General features: G+C 44.3%; 1 protein-coding gene and 1 pseudogene across 2 annotated transcripts in view; one reads left to right on the top strand and one right to left on the bottom strand.

The window, feature by feature from the left end:
• The window catches only part of LOC105990852, a 12,162-nt pseudogene extending 2,420 nt beyond the window's left edge, over positions 1–9,742 (top strand).
• Positions 9,743–9,897: 155 nt separating this feature from the next.
• LOC105990982 (putative serine protease 47) overlaps positions 9,898–22,301 on the bottom strand; it is a 26,796-nt gene continuing 14,392 nt past the window's right edge. For both annotated transcript variants that reach the window (XM_013023534.1, XM_013023533.1), the window contains 3 exons: positions 16,289–16,566; positions 13,227–13,390; positions 9,898–10,357 (listed from right to left, as the gene is read on the bottom strand). In XM_013023534.1, coding sequence (XP_012878988.1) covers positions 10,037–10,357; positions 13,227–13,390; positions 16,289–16,566 — 763 coding nt within the window. In that variant the 3' untranslated portion in view covers positions 9,898–10,036. The remainder of the gene's footprint in view (positions 10,358–13,226; positions 13,391–16,288; positions 16,567–22,301) is intronic.

The following is a 22,301-nucleotide window of genomic DNA, read 5'->3' as shown; positions in this document are numbered from 1 at the left end:
TGGGAATGTCTGTGAGACTCTTATCTCCAATAAACTATTCAGGAAAAAGCCAGAAGTGGCTAACCTTCAGCAAAAGAGCTGGGGAACAGCGCTCAGCCTCTGAGTTGAAGCCTCATTACTGACAAAAATAAAATACAATAGAATAAAATACATAATCACCTTTCCTGCATATTCTTTTACATTCATTATTTGTATGATGCTTCAGGCTTTTCCAGACTTCTTTCCAGAGCACAATATAGAGTCAATCTGAGTTAAACTCTATTATTAAGTTCTGCAAAGGTGTTAAAGTCACATTAACTAATATAGTCAGAATATGAATCCTGTTTGCTAACTTTCACAATTTTCATAAGTGAAACAAGAAGGCCCGTCAGAACTTGGACCATTTTGCAATGATATGAACTCATTGGTTGATTTATTTATGTGTTGCTGAACCCGAACATTTAAGTGCTGATGGCTCATGCCTGTAATCCTAGCTACCCAGAAGGCCGAGATCTGAGGCTTGCTGTTTGCAACCAGTCAAAAGCCTTGGAAATGCCCCTCAAGTGCGAGAGCACCGGCCTTGAGTGAAAGCCAAGTGGAAATGATCTGGGGTCCTGAGTTCAATCCCCAGGGTCGGCAAGTGCGTGCGCGCATGTGCGCACGCGTGGGGACACACACACACACACACACACACACACACACACACACACACACACACACAGAGGTTTCCCTCAAGCTTCTGCATTATTCAGGGTGTAAGGGATACTAAAGATATCCTACAACGAAATGGTTGCAGGTTCATGATTACCCTCCACCTCTCAGTTCAAGGCCAGAGCCTTCCCGGAACAATGAGGGCAGCCCAGGAATACCCATGTGCCAAACACCAGAGCTGACCCGGCAGGGCGCCCACCCACTGACACCAGAGCTGACCCCGCAGGGCGCCCACCCACCGACACCAGAGCTGACCCCGCAGGGCGCCCACCCACCGACACCAGAGCTGACCCCGCAGGGCGCCCACCCACCGACACCAGAGCTGACCCGGCAGGGCGCCCACCCACCGACACCAGAGCTGACCCGGCAGGGCGCCCACCCACCGACACCAGAGCTGACCCCGCAGGGCGCCCACCCTCCAACACCCGCTGCCTAGCCCAGGGCAGGGACACGAGCAGCACCGTGCTGCTTAGGAGGAGTCCGTGCCTGAATTTCCACTACCTTTTTTCTGGATAATTGACTCTGGACACCATGTGAGTCACCGCCGACCGCTGGAATCACATCTGCCATGCTCCCACCTAGTTCCCCAACAGGTCAGCAACCGACTCCTGGAACAGTTGTAACTGCCATTAGTGCAGGAGGGACTCCCCTGTGCTGCGCATGCGCTGACTGCCCCGGTTGGGGCCACGGGTCACGCTTCAGGCCACGCCCCCTCAAAGAACCTTAGTGGTTATTCTTCCTTAAAACCAGCCTGTCAGACACGATCACTCAGATTTCCAGAGTGACCAGCCTGCCATCCTGGCACTTAGACAACACCCACTCTGAATAATCTGTCCTAAAGCAAAGTCTTACACTTGCCCAAGTGCTTTGATTGCTTTTGTTTCATTCTTTTTGGGTGTACAAATCCAGGAGCTTGAACTCAGGGCCTGGGCACTGTCCCTGAGCTTTTTTTGTGCACAAGGCTAGCACTCTACCACCTGTTTTGGTGATTAATTGGAGATAACAGGCTCACAAATGTTCCTGCCCCTGTTGGCAGATCTCAGCCTGCTGAGTAGATAGGATTACAGGCATGAACCACTGGCACCCAACTTCATTTGTTTCATTCTTGTTCATACCTTTTAAAAATACTGGGTCTTTTTGTCTGGTCCATCTGAAAATTTCATCAACAACACTTTGAGCTCTCTTCACTGTGGCCGGCCTGCGGCAGAGCCACTGCCCCCTGACTCTGTCATCCGTGAAGGCTTGGATTCAGTTCTCCCGCCATGAGGACTGTGCAAACCTGAGAAAACTGGATGCCGTTGCTGCTGAATGTTGGAGACAGTTGCTGCTGTCTCCATTTCATTCATTATGAAGGTGCAGATGAATGGAACCAGCAGAGCTGGGAGCCAGAAGCCCTAGCTTTCTATGAAGTGGTTGTAGTCTCTACTCCTTGGATTTTGGGAAAAGTTGCATGTAGTTCAGCAGCAGTCTAGGAGGAAGATATATCCTCAAGAAGATGGTCACTCCTGGGGCTCAGCTGCTACTGACTTGGAATTTGAAACCATGCCCAGCTTTAGTGTTTGAGAAACATGCTCACCTTGTCTCAGGTCATCCTGAACATCTTTGTCTGGCAGCTTTTTTTTTTTTTTAGCACTTGTTAGACTGCCCAAAATAAATTTCTGTATCATTTAATAATTTTTGTTTACAAAACAAAACACTTTGATGTGTGGAAGAGGCTGCAAGGACCCAGAACAGGACAGTGTTCGTTGAAAGAGGGCAGAGACGCCTGTTTGTCCACAGAAAAAAATACAATCCAGGGCTGGGAAGGTGGCTCAGTGGTAGAGTACTTGTCTCATATGCATGAGGCTCTGGATTTGATTTCTCAGCACCACATAACCAGAAAAAGCCAGAAGTGGCGCTGTGGCTCAAGTGGTAGAGCTCTGGCCTTGAGCTGAAGAGCTAAGGGACAGCACCCAGGCCCAGAGTTCAAGCCCCATGACCAACCAAAAAAAAAATCCATAAAAGGTGCAGGGTGCCCAAAGCCAAACTGCCTTAATTCCAAGTCCATGGTATTCTCAGGGTGATGAATGGAGAGATTCTATCTGGTGTCTTTGAGTGATTTTCAGAGCTTGTGACTTGCACATGTACTCTATTTTTATAAGAAAAAATTTATGCTAGCTGACAAAGAAAAACAAAACACTTTTGGCACAGAATTTCAGACTAGGGGAAACACTCTAAGGCATGATTTATCCTGACTCTATTCCTAGAGTTCTATTACATTTACTCTACTATATATATTTATTTCACACACTGTGATCTATCACTAAATGTCCATGAAAAAATGTTTGCTTTGAAAGTTAAAAAAAAATGTTGACTTTAATTAACTTGACAACTTAGACTTAGGGAGAGTCCATGCCTGAATTTCCATGACCTTTTTTGGGGGGGTGGAGGGATAACTAGTTGACTTCTCAGGTAGTATGGAAACTATCTACCCACAGCCTGTTTATAGCATGTTGAAAGTTTTTATTTGGGAACTTAGAAGAATACATCCAACTATCTTTCAAATGCTTTGCTTTCAATACTTACAGAATTACTATTATTTCTTGCTCTATATGACAGCATTGATCCTCTCCACCCCTCATTCATCACTGCCTCCAGCTTTCTTTTTTTTTTTTTTTTGTCAGTCGTGGGGCTTGAACTCTGGGCCTGGGCAGTGTCCCTCAGCTCTTCAGCTCAAGGCGAGCACTCTACCACTTGAGCTTAAGCGCCACTTCTGGTTTTCTGGTGGTTTATTGGAGATAGGAGTTTCACGGTCTCTCCTGCCCGGGCTGGCTTTGAACCATGATCCTCAGATCTCAGCCTCCTGAGTAGCTAGGATTACAGGCGTGAGCCACCAGCGCCCGGCTTGCCTCCAGCTTTCTATTGCACAAGGTATAGCATTTTTCCCGGCCTGTAATCTTAGCTACTCAGAAGGCTAAGATCTGAGTATAGTATAGAGGTTCAAAGCCAATTCCAGACAGGAAAATTTGAGAGTTATATCTCCAATAAACTACAAAAAAAAAGCCAGAAATAGAGCAGTGGCTCATGTGGTAGAGATCTAGCCTTGATCAAAAAAAGGTCAGAGACAGTGCCCAATTCCTGAGTTCAAGTTCCAGAAGCAACATTAAAAGAACAAACAAACAAAAAAAAAACAGGCCCTAGCAGAGAAGTTGAAGTCATCATCAAATTTGGAGTCTTTAAAACAGATACAAAATTATTTCTGCCATTCAAACAATTGTGTTATTGTGGGTGATGGTGCTGTTGGTAAACCATGTCTCCTGATACCTTGCACAACAAATAAGTTTCCATCTGAATGTAACTGTTTTTGACAACTATGCAGTCACTGTTATGGGTAAGAAGATTATGACAGATTATAACCACTGAGTTATCCACAAACAGATGTATTTCTCATCTGTTTTTCAATGTCTCTCCATCTTCATTTGAAAATGTGAAAGCAAAGAGGTTTTTTACCAATATCCAAAGGTTATTTACCAATATCCAAAGACTCCTATTTGTTGAGACCCAAATTGATCTCAGAGATGACGCCTCCACTATTGAGGAACTTGCCAAGAATAAACAAAAGCCTATCACTCCAGAGACTGCTGAAAAGTTGGCACATGATCTGAAGGCTGTCAACTTTGTAGAGTGTTCTGCATTTACACAGAAAGGCCTAAAGAAATGTGTTTGACAAAGCAATATAGGCCTCTCTGGAGGCTCCAGAACCTAAGAAGAGCTGTAGAGGTGTGCTGCTAAGAACAATCTTCCAGAGCCCTTTCTGCACAGCTGGTGTGGACATCATATTAAAAGCAATGCTTTGCATCAAACTAAAATTCAAAATTAAAATTCCTTTCTGCAATAATGACCAATGGCCTGCACCTACCCACATGCACTCATGTGAGGAAAGGCCCATAGGTATGTCTCCCTTCACCCCCCAAGCATTCATTTTGATAAGTGCATACTGTCAGAAAAGTGGTCAGTACCAGTTTCAGTTGTTTATTTAAAAAAAAAAACTTTAGCCAGCGCCGGTGGTTCTCACCTGTAATCCTACTCAGGAGGCTGAGATCTGAGAATCACGGTTCAAAACCAGCCCAAGTGGGAATGTCTGTGAGACTCTTATCTCCAATAAACCACTCAGAAAACTGGAAGTGGCGCTGTGGCTCAAGTGGTAGAGCGCTAGCCTTGAGCTGAAGAGCTGAGGGACAGCGCCCAAGCCCAGAATTCAAGCCCCATGACCGACAAAAAACAAAAAAACCTTTGTTTAAAAACAAGGCATGCTTGTGATGACTGTAATGGACTATTTTTGAAGTATTGAAGCTGCTCCCTAGTTCCATTTTAGAGGGTAATCTAGGACATTTTAAAGGTGTTTTTTTCAGGGGGGGAGTTCATTTTTTAGTATTTAAAAAAATTAGTCAGTGGACAGCGCTTAAGGGAGGAGGACAGATTAATTCCACTTGCTACATCTCGTTTAGAAAATGTGTTGCCCATGTGTTCCTTAGGAAGGAGTATAAGGAATGCCTCATTGAATAACATATTCCTTGAAAGTTGCCTTTTTTCTCCACCCTTGAGTAGACTCAGTTTTTCATGAAGCTCATGAAGGTGGGTGGAAGCCGTCTTGCTCTCCTCTTTGCTAAGACACACTCTATATGTGACTGTGACTTTCAAGGAAATTCATTTGCCATTTGCCTTTTTTTTGGAGGGGGGAGTAATTTCTAACTTCTTTTACTCACAAATGAAGGAAAGTATTATACCTTTTGAAATACACAAAATTGACTTCATACATAATTTTATTTTTCCTGTCAGCCATTGATTTACATGCTTCGCACGGATTTGCTAGTCAGTCGTGTGGTATTCCTAGAAGCCAGCTGAAGACTGGCCTACAGAGAGACTCTGAGAGGGGTGTTGGGAGACAGAAGCCTGTGGGGTGACTGGCAGCCTTTCTGGTGATGAGGCTGCCAGGCCTGCTTCTTAATCTGGGGCTGGTGGAAGGGCAATGCTTACCCAACATGGGGACCATCCTTTGTTCTGTCTTGCATATGAGGAACCCTTGAGCAACCTGATGAAGCTCTCCAGTTTAATAAAAATTGCAAGAGTCTTATTAAGACTCTTTATTATGTGTTAATATTTTGTCAGACTATTTCCGTTGCAATATCCAGTTTTTAAAGCGTGTAGGTAATCTTTTCCACGTTCCTCAAATCCTAATTCTTATAGATTCATTAGCATTGAACCAATGCTTCCTCACTGTCCCTGAGTTATTGTAAAAGTGGCTAGCACTCTGTCACTTGAGTCATAGATCTACTTTTGGCTTTTTTGGTGGCTAATTGGTGATAAGAGTCTCATGGACTTTCATGCCCAGGCTGGTTTGATCATCAGATCTCAGCCTCCTGTGTAGCTAGGATTATAGGTATGAGCTACTGGTGCCCAACAATTTTTTCACTTTTGAATGATAATTTCCCTGGATATAAAAATTAGGATTGAAGCTGGGTGCCAGTGGATCATGCCTGTAATCCTAGCTGCTCAGGAGGCTGAGATCTGTTGATCATGGTTCCAAACCATCCTGGGCATGAAAGTCTGTGAGACTCTTATCTCAAACCACTCAGAAAACTGAAAGTGGGCACTGTGGTTCAAGTGGTAGAGCACTAGCCTTGCGCTGAAGAGCCAAGGGACAGCGCCCAGGCTCAGAGTTCAAGACCCATAACCGACCAAAAAAAAAAAAAATAGGATTGGCAGATTTTTGTCAACACTTCAAATGTTTCATTGTATTGTCTCCCAACTTACCTCGCTTCTGAAGAAAAGCCTGATGTAATTTTATCCTTGATCCTGATGGCTAAGGTGTTTTTTTCCTAACTTCTGGCTTCTCTAAGATTTTCTTAGAGAAAATTCTGAAATATGAATATAACATGTTTTGGTGTTATATTTGGTATTTATCATAATTGATGTTTTCTGAGCTCCTGAGATTTGTGGTGTGGTAGTTGTCATGAATTATGAAAAATCCTGTCATTACTGTTTCAAATATTTCTTCTGTTCCATTTCCTTCTCCACTTAGTATTTTTCTTTTTTTCTTTTTTTTTTTGGGGGGGGGGTCTGGTCATGGGCCTGAACTCTGGGCCTGGGCACTGTCCCTCAGCTCTTCAGCTCAAGGCTAGCACTCTACCACTTGAGCCACAGCGCCACTTCCGGCTTTTTTCTTTTTGCTTATGTGGTGCGGAGGAATTGAACCCAGGGCCTCATGCATGCAAGGCAAGTGCTCTACCACTGAGCCACCTTCCCAGCCCCTCTACTTAGTATTTTTCATTATGCATATGCTGCATCTTTGTAATTATATCACATGTTCAAGTATTGTGTTTGTTATTGTCAATCTTTTTCTCTTTGTATGACAGTGTTGAAAATTTCTGGACATACCTTCATTTGCTGATTCATCACTGGCTCATTAATGAACTTGTTAATAACATTCCTTCTGTGTCTTGATTTCCAGTATTTCTTTTTAACTACAATTAGATGTCAATCATATAGTGAAGCGTGTCCCTAGAATATGACCTTCATTTGTGCTTCTCAGTAAACATCATCCCAAACCACGGTGGCACAAAGAAGGTAAGAGAGAGCTAGAGTTTAGTATTTCCTTTCCTCAAAACCAACGAGATGGCCAGGTGCTGGTGGCTCATGCCTGTAATCCTAGCTTCTCAGGAGGCTGAGATCTGAGGATCATGGTTCAAAGCCAGCCAGGGCAGGAAAGTCCATGAGACTCTTATCTCCAATAAACCACCAGAAAACCAGAAGTGGTGCGGTGGCTCAAGTGGTAGAGTTCTTACCTTGAGCTGAAGAGCTGAGGGACAGAACCCAGGCCCAGAGTTCAAGCCCCACGACCGACAAAATAAACCACTAGACTTGGATAAACCTCAAACTGATTGTGTTTTGATTTAAAAAAAAAAACAACAAAACTTTTTATAGCCAAAAACAATGGTCAAGCCTGTAATCCTAGATATTTGGAAGACAGAGATGAAGAGATTGAGGCTTGAAGTCAGTTTAGGTATGAAAGTTCATGAAATTGCACCTCAGCCATGTTTATGTGTGGTATCATGCTACTGACATCCCCAACAACACAAGTAGGAGGTTCACAGCTCAGGCTGTAATAAGTAATGCAAGAAGAGGCTGAAGATATGCCCTAAGTGGTAGTTATAGAAATCCTACCTAGCAAGTGAATATCTCAAGGTCAGTCTCCAATAATGCCAAAAAATAAGTTTGTTTTATGAGCAGTTGTATGTAAGGTATAACTTCAAACTATGAGTATTTCTTCCCCCTTTTGACAGAGCAAGAGGGAATTTTGTTGTTGTTGTTGTTTGTGGGACTTGAACTATGGGCCTGAGCACTGTCCCTCAGCATTTCAGCTCAAGGCTAATGCTCTACCACTTGAGCCACAGTGCCACTTCTGGTTTTCTGAGTGCTTTATTGGAGATAAGAGTCTCATGACTTTCCTGCCTCGGCTGGCTTTGAACTGGGATCCTCCTATCTCAGCCTCCTGAGTTGCTAGGATCATAGGCATGAACCACTGGCACCCAGCATGAGGGAATTTTTATATGATTGATACTCCGAGAACCTGAGGATACACCAGAGGTAATACTGGTGAGAATGTGGGACTCTTAACATTTGTAGAGTTTTTTTGTTTTTTGTCAGTCATGGGGCTTGAACTCTGGGCCTGGGTGCTGTCCGTGTGCTCTTCAGCTCAAGGTGAGCACTCTACCGCTTGAGCCACAACACCACTTCCAGTTTTCTAGTGTGCTTTTGGAGATAAGAGTCTCACGGAGTTTCCTGCCTGGGCTGGCTTTGATCGTGATACTCAGATCTCAGCCTCCTGAGTAGCTAGGATTACAGGTGTGAGCTACCGGTGCCCAGCTTTTGTAGAGTTTTAACCACATTATTTCAGCATTTGGTCAATCACAATTTAGGATTCTCTACCTTAATACTGTCTGCAGTGTCTGGAACCTATTCTCAAACTTCCCTTCAGGTAAGCTGGGATTTCTCCTAGGTTCATGGATATTGGGGTTGGGGAGGTGTGTTGTGGGTCAGTACCCTAAAGAATTTATGGACAGTAGGATTATGGGAGCAGTAAGAAGGGAGCTGGACATCAACCAAGGAGAAGAACTCTTAAGACTTGATAGATTAAGCTGTAGCTCTTGATCTGGCATCAGAGACTCTTCTGTTTTTTTGTTTGTTTGTTTGTTTACCGATCCTGGGGCTTGAACTCTGGGCTGTGTGCTGTCCCTGAGCTTCTTTTTCTCAAGGATAGTGCTCTACCACTTGAGCCAGAGTATGATTTCGACTTTTTCTGAGTAGCTTATCAGAGAGATAAGAATCTCATGGACTTTCCTGCCTAGGCTGGCTTTGAACAGCAATCCTCAGATCTCAGCCTCTCGAGTAGTTAGGATTATAAACATGATCCACCAGTGCCTGGCTCTTCTACTTTTGATTCATATACTAGCCTCGTGTCTTAAAGGTCCTATCCAGAGGTCAGAATTCTGCACTCATGGCCTGGGCCCAGCACCTCAACCCCAACAAATCACTTCAGGCACTTCCTCAGGATCACGGGGCATTGGTTCTTTTTCCTTAAAATCCCAGTGATGCTGCTTCTCTGCTTTTTTTTTTTTTGGCCGGTCATGGGGCCTGAACTCTGGGCCTGGGAGTTGTCCCTCAGCTTTTCAGCTCAAGGCTAGCGCTCTACCACTTGAGCCACAGCACTACTTCTGGCTTTTTTCTTTTTGCTTATGTGGTGCTGAGGAATCGAACCCAGGGCCTCAGGCATGCAAGGCAAGTGCTCTACCACTGAGCCACCTTCCCAGCCCATGCTTCTCTGCTTTTTGAAGGCACTTGTTCCCTTTCCCTTGAAATCCAGATGCACAGCCTGCCCTCGTTCTGGCACTCCCTAGGATTAGGCCAACCTTTACAGGCAGATGGACCCTGCTCTTTCCAGATGCGCTAGGTCCTCAACATTCCCTTGATATGCTTCCCATATCCCTCTTTTATACCAGGGACCCATCGTTGAGTCTTTCTGTGAGGCACCACTACCTCTTTGGGGAAGGGAGATTACTATGGCTGACCCCAAGGGAAGATGAACATGGAGGGGTAGGGAGAGCCAAAGAGTAGATCCTGCAGCCAGAGTAACAAGGTGATAAGTTTTATTTGGCTTGATTTTTTTCCAGGCTTGGTTTGGGAAGTGACATTTGATGGATACATAAGGTGAGGGAAAGGATCAACTTAGACTGATGGGGGCTGTAGGGAGAGATACTGAACTTTGGACAAAAGTTCTGAACAGTGAAAATGTCAAGGCGTCCAGTGGTCACCACGAGGCCTGCTGTGGGATGGTGAAGAGAAATGGCAGCAGGAGCCAGGTCTGTGCAGACATGAGGGTGCTATAGGGCTGAGCTGAGCCAGCAGACTTCATAGGTGCTGAAGGGGAAAAGTCCATGTGAGGAGGTGTGGAAACGGGGTTCAGGAGAGGAGTTTGCCTCTTGACTTCACTGATCCACTCAAGGAAGTAGGCAACCCTAGTGAAGACACTGGGGTAGACAGGATGCTGGCAGTCCAGGCCCCAGCTGGCCAGTCCTACCAGAACCCAGATATTGGGGTGGAAGCAGACAAGGGGTCCCCCAGAATCACCCTGAGGAAAGAGAAAAGAGTTAGTGTGGCATCTGAGTGGAGACAGGTACAACACATGGCAAAGCTGGTGTCTGCACTGCTCTTCTTGAGATAGGACTCTAGAAACCCCCACTTGTGGGGACCCCAGAGCCCCAGGGGAGCTATGACTGGATGCTGGAAGTACGAGTGAAGGATGTATATGGAGAATGCATGATGGCAGCAGAAATTTGCTGGTTTGTGTGTTGGCCTTATCTATGTTTGAAATAAAAATAAAGGATAGCTAATGAACAGTTTAACAAAATGAATGCCAGGAAGCTGAAACACGTCTTGTCAGGTGAGGAGGTCAAGAGGAGGTAGAGTAAATGAATGGAGAGAGAAGGGTGGGTGAATATAGTCATTATATTCAATTTACATATGTTAATATGGAACCATATAAATTGAGGGTTTGAGTGGGATTGGGAATGTTAGAAGAGCACAATGGAAGGAATGACAATGATCAAGATGTATTATACTTTATAAATATGTTAAAAACAATAGCAAGAAAGAAAAAAAAAACATTTGTGTCCCTATCTTGGGGTTCATTTCTTAACATCATCTTATATGGTATATGTACATAGCTTTTTTTTACCTTTTCTGCTTGTCCTAAACTTATACTAAGTTATTGAAAATAAGGGGAACCACGGGACTTATGTTTCTTTGCGTCTGGCTTATTTCACTTAATATAATTTTTTCCAAGTCTTTCTATTTCCTAATAAATGGGGTGATGTCATTCTTTCTGATTGAGGTATAGAATTTATATATATATATATAATATATATACATATATACATACATATACATATATATAAATGCATATACATATATATGTATATATACATACATATACATACATATATATATATATATATACATCACATTTTCTTGATCCATTCATCTACTGAGGGGCACCTGGGTTGGTTCCATATCTTAGCTATGGTAAATAATGCTGCAATTCTTTGGTATGTTCCTCCCCCATGGTAAAACCCTTGTTTTCACTGTATTTGATCCTGGTGCCCTGCATCTTGTATATACATTTTTCTAATTTGGGGAGGGGAAGGGAAATAACAAAATGCTGAAATAAGGATACAGGTTGACCCATTTAACAATGAGATGTGCAAGACACTATGTTGAAAACAAACTTTACAACTTTGTGGGGGGGAGGGAGGAGTTGAGGAGGTGGGGAGGGATGTTATGGTAGGGGGAAAACAAAGGAGGAGGCAACAATGCTCGATAAAAAATATACTCATTACTTTACTCATATAACTGTAGCCCTTCTGTACAGTAATTTTGCAATATAAATGTATAAAAAAGATGTATTGGTTGAAGTGAAACCCCTTCATCCAACTACATATAGGTAAAAAGTAAAACAGACATTCTAAGAATCAGGGCAATAGTGTAAATTAGAAGGGTCTACCATTTTGATTCTACAAATGAGAAGAGTCAGGTAACACAGAAGACACTAACTACATACTCTGAAGAAAGAGAGAAGAGCACTCAGAATCACAAAACTTGGTGGTGGGACAGAAAAAAGAATAGAGAAACAGGCAAAAGGAAAAAGTAGCCATCATTTCTGTTCTGATTTCCCAGAATGGGGAGGGAGACCTGAAGACACTATTATAAGGTAAAGGGATGGTCCTGCTCACAAACTGAGAATTCCAGCTACAAGATAATCCTGGAACTCCCATAAGCCTTAAACTCAGTGCAGGATTTGGTGAGAATTACTACTCCAGTGTAAAGGGATCGATTTGGTGAAGAAATGTTCTGTCATGTCACCTACCTTGGAGGGTGAGAGCAAGGTGCAACCTGAGAGAAAAATGTATAGTTTGAAACTGAGATACGCTGGGAGCCTGATCACAAGGAGCACTAGTAGCTCAGGGAGTCTTGAGATACTTCCACAGTGGTGAATCTAGTAGAGTGAGGTCAGATATAGTCCCACAGATGAGTTCAAGCAGCTAGGAGCTCTGGCAGAGAAGGGCCCTGTGATCACAGGCCTTCCCTTGTAGGGTGAGGAGGGAGTTCTGTTCTTGGGGATCAGATAGTAACAAAGAACTTAGTCTATATAGCCAGCTTAGTGTTCGGTATCCAGGGCCGTCTCCCAGCCAGAAGTATTGACTGTGAGGCCTTAGCCCAAATCCTCTAAACTACAGCCTCTCTACCCCAGCCCACCCCTAACACGAAGGAACTGTTGAGGCTCAGTCTGAAAGCACTGAGTCTTGTACCCAGACACTGCATCCCTGCAAATATCAACTGCTGGGCAGGGCTGAACGTCCTAAGTTCAGATCACCTGCATCATGAAACTTCCATAGCCTCTGCCTTTCCACAGAGAAGTCAACTTTTGGATAGGAACTGTAAGCATTGAGACCAGTAGGCAGAGAAATTAGCTCTGGAACAATGAGAATGAACAAACTGAACATCACAATGAAATATTAAGATGTGAGTACCAACTGTAATTCCTACATACAGAAAATCAGAATCACTTCAAGTTTAAATGAAAAGGTAATGGTTACCCTTGGGCATTTGAGATGAGAAGAGGACATAAGAAAGCTGGCAATGTGTTAATATGGGAAAGTTCAATCAACTGTACACCTGTATGTTCTTATATGTTCTGATCCAATTGCACCAAAGGGATGCAGTATGAGGGTTCTTCCAATGGCTGAAGAAGAGGCTAATCTGGCAGGGGGTGGGGGGTGGGAGATACTACTGTGGAATGGAACTTAAGGAAAACAGAGAGAGTGAAGAATACAGGAAGTCCAGGGGTAATCCACACGGAAAGCAAAGGCGAACCTAGATCCTCTGGGTAAACTGAGGCCCAGAGAATAGGCACAAAAAGAACAAAACCCAGTTTTACTCACTCGGCAAATGGACCTCCCTGTTGAGAAGTCCCCTGCACACAGCATCTCTTCATGCACATAGCCCTTGTCATTGCCAGATACTTGCCCATATAAGGTATTACAGAGTTTATTCTCAACCAGGTTCACTTTGGCCTCCTGGAGTGAGAAGGGTGGTAACAGTTTCACTGTGAAAATAAGCAGAAGGTCAGTGAAATGTCCCCATCTGATCCCACACTCTGTGATATTCACTGCTACCCCTAAACATGAGTGTTTCCCAAAATAGCTGAACTTTATAATCTGCTTCCGTCTTCTAGCTCATCCTGAAAAGTTTCTCTCCTTTTCTCAAACCTTCCCACATTTCCTCAGGCTCACAGCAACAGGCTATACTTCTACTACTACTTCATGACCCAGTTAATGGCATTCAACAACCATTCCCTGACCCACCATTAGATGGTCATTTCCACTTTCTTCCATCCATTCATCCATCCATTTTCTCATACTCATCCTTCTATCCACTCACCCTTTTCATCAATATCCCCATATATCCCTCTTCCCCCTCCCTCTGCTATGATAACACATCCACTCACTCATGCGATCCATTCACCTATGCCTACGATCCATTCACCTACACGCACATCCTCATCCCCTCCATCTAATACATCCGCCCACATCAGCTATCTTTCCATATACCTCTCTTCTTCCTTCTTCACAGCCATCCTTCCCTTTTTTCTGGCCAACAATCCATCACCCACCTTTACATCCATCCATCCACCTATTTTCCCTTCCATCTTCCTAAAGCCCCCTCCCATCTATTCATCTATTCAGACACCAGATCACTAGTTATTCATTTATCTTTGTGCTTTTAGACATTATCAATACAAGAGAACATATTTGATTGCAGAAACAGTAAATTTACTAAGGTAGTATGAAGGAAATAAAACACAAAGACATGGTAGTAGAGGTTGCCTATTTTAGCTTACATGATTAAGTAAAACTCCTCAGAAAAGGACATGAATTGTACATGTCTAGATGAAAGTAGCCATACAAAGACTGGAAAGAATGAGTGAGGCAGGGGTGGAAATGGCCTGGGTATCTTCAAGTGGCCTTAAGGTGGCTGGTGTAACTTGGATGGGATATGTGAGGAGGGATGCAGGAAATGAGGCAGATAGGAAGTAGGGTACCCACATCATGCAAGGCCTTATAGTCATGGTGGGAGTTTGAATTTTATGACAAGCCAAAGTGAGAAGAAATTAGAATATACTAAACAGAGAAGTTATGTTGTTTGTGTCTTAAAGTAATACTGTTGTATGTGCAGCATACTAGGCCCTGGGGCACAGGTTGCTATGTTGTTAAAACAAGACATGAAGGAAGCTATGTAATGTGTGCAGCTCATCCTATGGTAATCAAGATTTTTCTCTCCCCCCTTCCTCCCCAGGCGCTGTCCCTCAGCTCTTCAGCTCAAGGCAAACAGTCTACCACTTGAGCTACAACGCTACTTCTGGTTTTCTGGTGATTTATTGGAGATAAGAGTTTCATGCCCTTTCCTGCCCAGGCTGGCTTGGAACCTGATCCTCGGATCTCAGCCTCCTGTGAAGGCACGAGCCACGGGCGCCCATCTTGTTTTCCCTTTTTGCTCAATTAAATGGATATTTAAAAAAAAAAAGACATGACTTCTACCATCAAGAATGAAGCAGCTTGTGTGTTTGTGGGTATACATACTTAACAGTAGCTGAATTACTGTTAGAAAGAGTTCCTGACACTTAATGGATAAGGACTAGGAATGCTAGCAGATCCTGATCAATGAAGACGTATTCTATCAATGTGTGTGTGTGTATATATATATATATATATATATATATATATATATATATATATATACATGCATATTATATATATAATATCCCCTTTAAGAAACAATGTCCCAAACTACATTCCTACAAATACTTACAAATCCATCTTCTTTCTCCATTAAGTTATAAGTTTGTTCTCCAAGTCATAAACAATCCTTTCTTTAAAATAAGTATCCCTGGGTAGAAGTATGCCTAAATTTCTCTACTTTCAAAACTCTGAAAAACAAAACTCAAGGCCAGTGGCTCATGCCTGTAATCCTAGCTACTCAGAAGGCTGAGATCTGAGGACCATGGTTAGAAGCCAGGCCAGGTAAGAAAGTCCATGAGACTCTTATTTCTAAGTAACTATCAAAAGTCGCGAAGTGAAGTTGTGGCTCAAGTGGCAGAGTGCCAGCCTTAACAAGAAAAAATGTGCTTGAGGACAGAACCCAGGCTTTGAGTTTCAAGCCCCAGAACTGGCATAAAAACAAAAGGTTTTCTCTATTATTTGGTTTTACCTGACAAGACAGAACATTCTTTCATAAACCTAAAAGGGCCTTAGAACAAATTATGTGAAGTGAGGTAAGTGAAGCTCAGAAAGACAAATAGCACATATTTTCTCATATGTGAAAGCTAGATCTAAAATACACCAGCACATGATGAATTATATAGGACTCTAGACATTCACAAACAGTAAGACCAAGAGAGGATACTCTTAGGAGAGGAACACAAAGGCAAAATAGCTATGTGCAGGAAATGGAAAGAAGAGGATTTTTTTCCCCTCTGTTACTATTTTTGTTTTCTTTTCTTTCTGTCTTGTTAGTTTACCTATCTTTGGGAGGGTAAAGGAGGAGGGCACAGACATAGAGGGACAAAGGATGAACAAACACAGCAGTGGCACCCACTAGACACTACATTGAAAATGAACTATACAATTTGTGGGTGGGGACAGGAGGGGAAAAGTATGAGAGGGCAAAGGAAAGGGTCCCAAAAGAAATGTACTCATTACCAGGCTTCTGTAATTGTACATCACTTTTATAATCACAATTTAAAAAAGAACAAAACTAGAAGGGCCCAGGCCTGGCCCAGTCCTCATGTTCAGACATGGAAATGAAGCCATGGACAATGACTGTGGAAATCAGCCTGGACCTCTTCCTGGTTGACTACTTCTTCCTTCTTTCTCATATGCTTCTTCTCCTCCCGGTCTCTCCAGCCTCCTCTCCCTACCCCTCCCATCTCTCCCATGTTCCTTACTGTCCTCCGAAAGCCTGCCCCAGCCAGTTATCCAACAGGCCATGTGACTGGGCAGCTGTAAGTCTGTGGGTGGGAGGCAGACTGGAACAACATAAGATGTGAACTTCACAGACTGGTGTAGCTGCAGCATGGCAATGTCATTCCCGAAGGGATGAAGCTTCTCAAATTCTGGATGGATGATAATCCGGCTCACCGACATATTTTGGGTGTGCTGTGTTTGCTGATACAGTTGGGTGTTTCCCAGCAGAACCCGATAGTCCTCTGGAGTGTGAGATTTGCTGGAAGAGGCAGGACAGAGCCCATTATCAGGACAGAGTCCATTATCACCACAATCTGAGTGTGGGGCAGCCCGATGCTTCCCACAGCTCTTCCCAGGCATCCAATTTTATAAAAGTGATCCAAAAATAATCACTCAAAGCAGGCATTCATGGCTCACACCTGTAACCCTAGCTACTAACGAGGCTGAGATCTAAGGATCATGGTTGGAAGACAGGCTGGGCAGGAAAGTCTGTGAGACTCTTATCTCCAATAAACTACTCAGAAAAAGCCTGAAGTAGTGCTGTGGCTCAAATAGTAGAGTACAAACCTTGAGAAAAAGAAGCTCAGGGACAGTGCCCAGGCCTTGAATTCAAGCACCAGAACTAGCAAAAAAAAAAATCACTTGGCTAGATTGTGATTCACTGGAAAACAGAGGATGGTGAAGAGAAACCTCGGTCTGCAGGCAGCCAAGACAAATGCCAAGTGCTATCAATGATCACAGAGCACATCTGTGCTGTGGGTAACAGACACAGGGAACAGGAGCCTCCCTGATAGTGAAGGATGATGAGGATCTGGGCATATAAAGGACGCACCGGGTCCATAGGAGTAATTCAGGTAGAGGGACTGTGAGTGAAAGGAGGATCAACGTGTGCTCAGTGACTGAAGACTGCCCAGGGCAAAGCTCAAGGGGAAAAGGCATATGATCCTCTATCCCTTTCTTTCTGTTCTACCTTTGCATCTTCTTCCCTTGCCAGCCCCTTTTTAAAGGTCCCAGGGAAGAGCTCACTTGAGAAAGCAGTGGGCTGCAGAAACCACCCACTGGGCTTCAATGAGGACAGCGCCACAGAAGTGCTGGCTCCGCAAGAGCAGGCTGGCTTGCCACGGCCACTGACCAGTCACTGCATCCTGGCCTCCAAACACCTTTCCCATCACCCTGGGCTTCCCACACACTGTGAAGACATCCCATCTACTTGTTAGAGACAGACCATTCTGTGTCCCAGACTATCACCCTATCAAGGCTTTCTACACCATTTCACAGTTTGGTAGACCAAAGCCAAAGTACAAGTGGTCTGACCTATACGGCCCACTGCCAGGGGGACTGGGTGACCAAAGGGAATGAGAGCACAAGGGTCTGGGGACCAAGGGGCAAAGGTCAATGGGTAGCAGCCATAGCAGCCCATCCTAAGGTGGGCCTGCCAAGGGCAGGTGGGCTGGGAGGGAGGCCTTGTGATGATATTCTCTCATGTAACACACTGCTATGTCTACTTTTCAGATCAAAGAACTGATGGACTCACAGGTCACTAACGTTACTTGCTCAAGAAGTAGCCTCTAAATGGATATGGCCACTCCATTTCATCCCAGTATCCAGGGAGAAAGCATGACGAACAGGACTCAGTGTAACTTGAGGCAAGTGTCTCCTGCTACAGAATTCTCTTTCTCTGTCTCTTGTTCTTTTTCTTTCTTTTCCACTCCCTCCCACCTTCCTTGTCTTTCCCCACCTAGAGTTTAAATTTAAGGCCTTGGAGCTGGGAAGGTGGCTCAGTGGTAGAGTGCTTGCCTTGCATGCTTGAGGCCCTGGGTTTGATTCCTCAGCACCACATAAGCAAAAAGAAAAAAGCCGGAAGTGGCGCTGTGGCTCAAGTGGTAGAGCGCTAGCCTTAAGCTGAAGAGCTGAGGGACAGCGCCCAGGCCCAGAGTTCAGGCCCCACGACCGGACCCCCCAAAAAATAAAAATAAATAAATAAATTTAAGGCCCCAAGATACTTTGTTTCTAAAAGAAAGGGAGACAATTTGGGTTCTAAGACACATCTGGAAGGGGAGAAGTTGGCCCAGGCCTCAAGGAGTGCTTTGTTCCCAGGCCTACGCTTCTCAGTCCTTAGACCTGAAATTTCTAGGTTCAGAAGCAGCTTATGCTACTCCCTGTCCTCCCCTGATCCAGCTACAGTCCTGTTTCTCTGCCCTTCCATCCCACCCAAGGGCTGGGCAGATGTTGGACATTTACCCAACCCCATACCAGGCCCTGGAGTATATTCCCACCCAATGGGCGAACCTGGCCCACCTTGGTCAATGCCCACGCTGAGGCTGCCTGGCTCAGAGGTAAGGGCCAGGAAGATATGGGTGAGATTTGGCACTGGCCCCAGCCAGTTCCCCACCACCCTGCCCTGCCCACAAACCGACCTTGAGCCCAGCCCTCAGAGCCCTGGGGCCCGCGGGCCAGGGACCCCCAGCCCTCTGGTGACCCATGGGTTCTCTGCTGAGTCTGCAGAGCCTTCGAAGAGCCTGGGTCGCTAGGCAGCATAGTGGGGGTGGTCTCTGGGGTCAGGGGCAGCAGCAAAAGTGGCAGAGGCCAGAGCAGAGGCCCACTGCAGGTCATCACAATTCCTGGGCCCATCCCAAACCCTGACCCTACCCGGACCTGGACCTGATCCTGCCCTGACCAGGGGCTGACCCTGCCTTGAACCCTGCCAAGACAGCCGTTGACCTCAAGTTGAAACTGGCCTTCCCTCCCTGGCCCCGCCCTTAATTCCCCCCACAACAGACTCCAACTGACTGAGCCCTGAGCACCCCCGCCCCCCAGCCTCGGATCCCAACCTGACCCAATGCTTCCACAAATCCATGAGAAGGCCAGCAAACTGGGAAAGGATATGAAAAAGGTCATCACAGTAGGAGAGTGCCGAGTACTTAGGTTTAATCCCTAGCATGTACACAGGCACACAGACACACAGACACACAGAGCAAGAGGGATACTGTTCATCAGGAAAATGAAAATAGTATTACAAACATTTAATGAGACTGACAGACTCTCAGACTTGGGGTATTCAGTAAAATCACTATTGAATTTTGGGAAGCAAGGTCCTAAATACCAAAGGCACACCTTCTCTTTGTAATATCCTGAATTTAAATGTGGGATCCTGCTGGGATTTGTTTGTGGGGTTTTTTATGTTTGCTTGTTTGTTTCAACCCACTAGTCTATAAACCTTGAAGTCTGGTGATCTTTTAAATACCATTCTTAAAGAAAAAAAATCAAATGGAGCAGAATTTGTTTGGCACACTTAAAATCAAATTTTCTTGTAACTAATCAATTTAAAGGGAAATGAATGCAACCCTAACCAATGAAAAACTGTCAACCAACTCCTAATAACTTAGAGACTTTTCCTCTGAATTGTCTGAGTAAGGCAACAGTATAATTTGTCAGTTATTTGTTTTGCTTTCTCATTCACTTCATAAAAACTTTTCCTTTGAGTCCCCCAGTGAAACCAAACTATTAAACACTGTCAGATGCTACCCAGTTCTGTAAGTGTGGCTCAAGTGATAGAGCTACATCTCAACTTTGAGATGACTGCTACTTCTGATGGCTTCTGGATTGGACTCAATTACTTGGTTACTGGAAATCTTGTTTATCAGTGTTCCTGTGAGAAAGCAAGAATTTCAAGCTTCCTAGCTCACCATTTGGCTAACATTACTTTTCCTTTACCATCTGATGTAATTTTTAGAATGTTTGTCTACTTCAATAAAAAAAAATTTCTATTGGTATTTGATAAAAGTTGCATTATGACTACATATATCAGGAGGAATGACTATTTTCCCATGTTTAGTCTTCCAGTCTATTATACAGCATGCGTCTCTATTTATTTGCAACTTCTTTAATGGTTTTAGCCAAGTTTTGTAGGTTTCATGTATTGATTAGAAACAGAGCCAAACATAAGAGTAGTGAAAATAGATTCTATTAAATAATTATTATCAGTAAAAGAGTTGTATTCCATCTGGAATTGTGCAGTGGTAGCAGGGTTTTTGAAATAGAAAATGAACAGGGAGAATGAGGCTGCCATGTCAGCATCCAGAGTCAGTTATCCAAAGGTATTGACCATCTGCCTGAAATGTTATTGGAGCATCATGGCTATCTGCCCTTTGGTATGTATGTTGACCCCGGGTAATTCTCTATGACCAATGAGTCCTCATAATTGTTGACTTCTGGATCTTCTTTACAGAGATGAATTCAGAAGCATCTGTACTGTGCAAGATAGATATAACTTTAACAACTGTGTGGTCCTGGCATATAGAACAGATGTCAGGATGACTGGCCCCAATGGACAGAGGCTGTGGGAAAGAGAACTTTTATGAGTGTGATGTCTGCATGATGGGTAGCAGTTATAAGGCCGTTCGTGTTTTTTTTTGCCAGGAGATCCTCTGTTTTGCAAAACTCCTGAGAACCGCCAGGCGCTGCTGACTCCTCAGGCTCAGCTTTCTGGAAAGGACAGTCTCCATGTGGTTTGGCTATTGAAAGCCTATAGAACATGCATCTACTCCCTTGGGGAGTGGTATCATTCAGACCATCTATGACAGTAGTTCTGAACCAATGTTATCGTCATGGAAAACTGAGGCTTAGTTGGGCCCTGGTGGCTCACTCCTATAATCCTAGCAATTCAGGAAGTGTGGAGCCAACCAGGGCAGACAAATCTTGGAAACTCTTACTTCCAAGTAACCATCAAAAAGCCAGAAGTGGAGGTATAGCTCAAGGGGTAGAGCACCAGCCTTGAGTGAAAAAAAGCTAAGGAAGAACACAAGGTCCCGAATTCAAGCCCCAGTACTGATAGATGCATACATGTAAGAAAGAAGTATCTAATATAACTTTTTCACTTTTCCAGAGTCAAACACCTAATGTAACTGCAAAAGCTTCCCTTTTTCTACCAGTGAAGACAGCCAGTAATTCAAGAGAGGGAGTGCTGGAAGAAGAAAAGGTTGTCTTTGGCAATAAGGCAATACATCAGAGAATAAAAGGCCAGCCCCAGGTTCATCTGTTCATAGAATGCCATCTCAGTCTCAAGCAACCATATGCTAGGGATGCTCAGTTGCCTGCAGAAATGACAAATTCTGGAACATGGGCCTTAAGAACATCTTATCTCAGTCCTGGGGTCACCAAAACACCCCACACCTGTAAGTCTAAGAAAATGCAACTGTACAGAAGTTTATTGGAAGATCTGCACATCTATTTTCTTTTTTTTTACTAGTCCTGGGGCTTGAATTCAGGCCTGGGGACTGTCCCTGAGCTTTTCTTTCCTTTGTTCTTTCCTTTCTTTCTCTTTCTCTCTCTTTCTTGTCAGTTGTGGGGCTTGAACTCTAGACCTGGGCACTGGCCCTGAGCTCTTCAGATCAAGGCTAGTGCTCTACCACTTAAGCTACAGCACCACTTCCAGTTTGGTTAATTGGAGATTAGTCTCACAGGTGTTCCCTCTTGGGCTAGCTTTGAACCACAATTCTCAGATCTCAGCATCCTGAGTAGCTAGGATTATAGGCATGAGCCACTGGCACCCGGCATCTCTGAGCTTTTCTGCTCAAGGCTAATGCTCTACTACTTGAGTCACAGCTCCACTTCCAACTTTTTTGGTGCTTAATTGGAGGAAAGAGTCTCACAAGCATTCCTGCCTGGGCTGGCTTTGAACTGAATTCCTCAGATCTCAGCCTCCTGAGTAACTAGGATTACAGACATGAGTTACCAGTGCCCAGCTTACATCCAATTTTCTTTATAGACAGGCCTACTATAAATTTTACAGAGTGTGCAGGGGGAGATTAGTGTTTGTTTTTTGGGGGGTCTGGTCATGGGGCCTGAACTCTGGGCCTGGGCACTGTCCCTCAGCTCTTCAGCTCAAGGCTAGCACGCTACCTCTTGAGCCACAGTGCCACTTCCGGCTTTTTTCTTTTTGCTTATGTGGTGCTGAGGAATCGAACCCAGGGCCTCATGCATGCAAGGCAAGTG

The sequence above is a fragment of the Dipodomys ordii genome, unplaced genomic scaffold, assembly GCF_000151885.1.
Source record: "Dipodomys ordii isolate 6190 unplaced genomic scaffold, Dord_2.0 Scaffold68, whole genome shotgun sequence".
NCBI classification, from domain to species: domain Eukaryota; kingdom Metazoa; phylum Chordata; class Mammalia; order Rodentia; family Heteromyidae; genus Dipodomys; species Dipodomys ordii.
The sequence above is the reverse complement of the archived record's forward strand: the minus strand, read 5'-3'. Positions and strand labels throughout refer to the sequence as shown.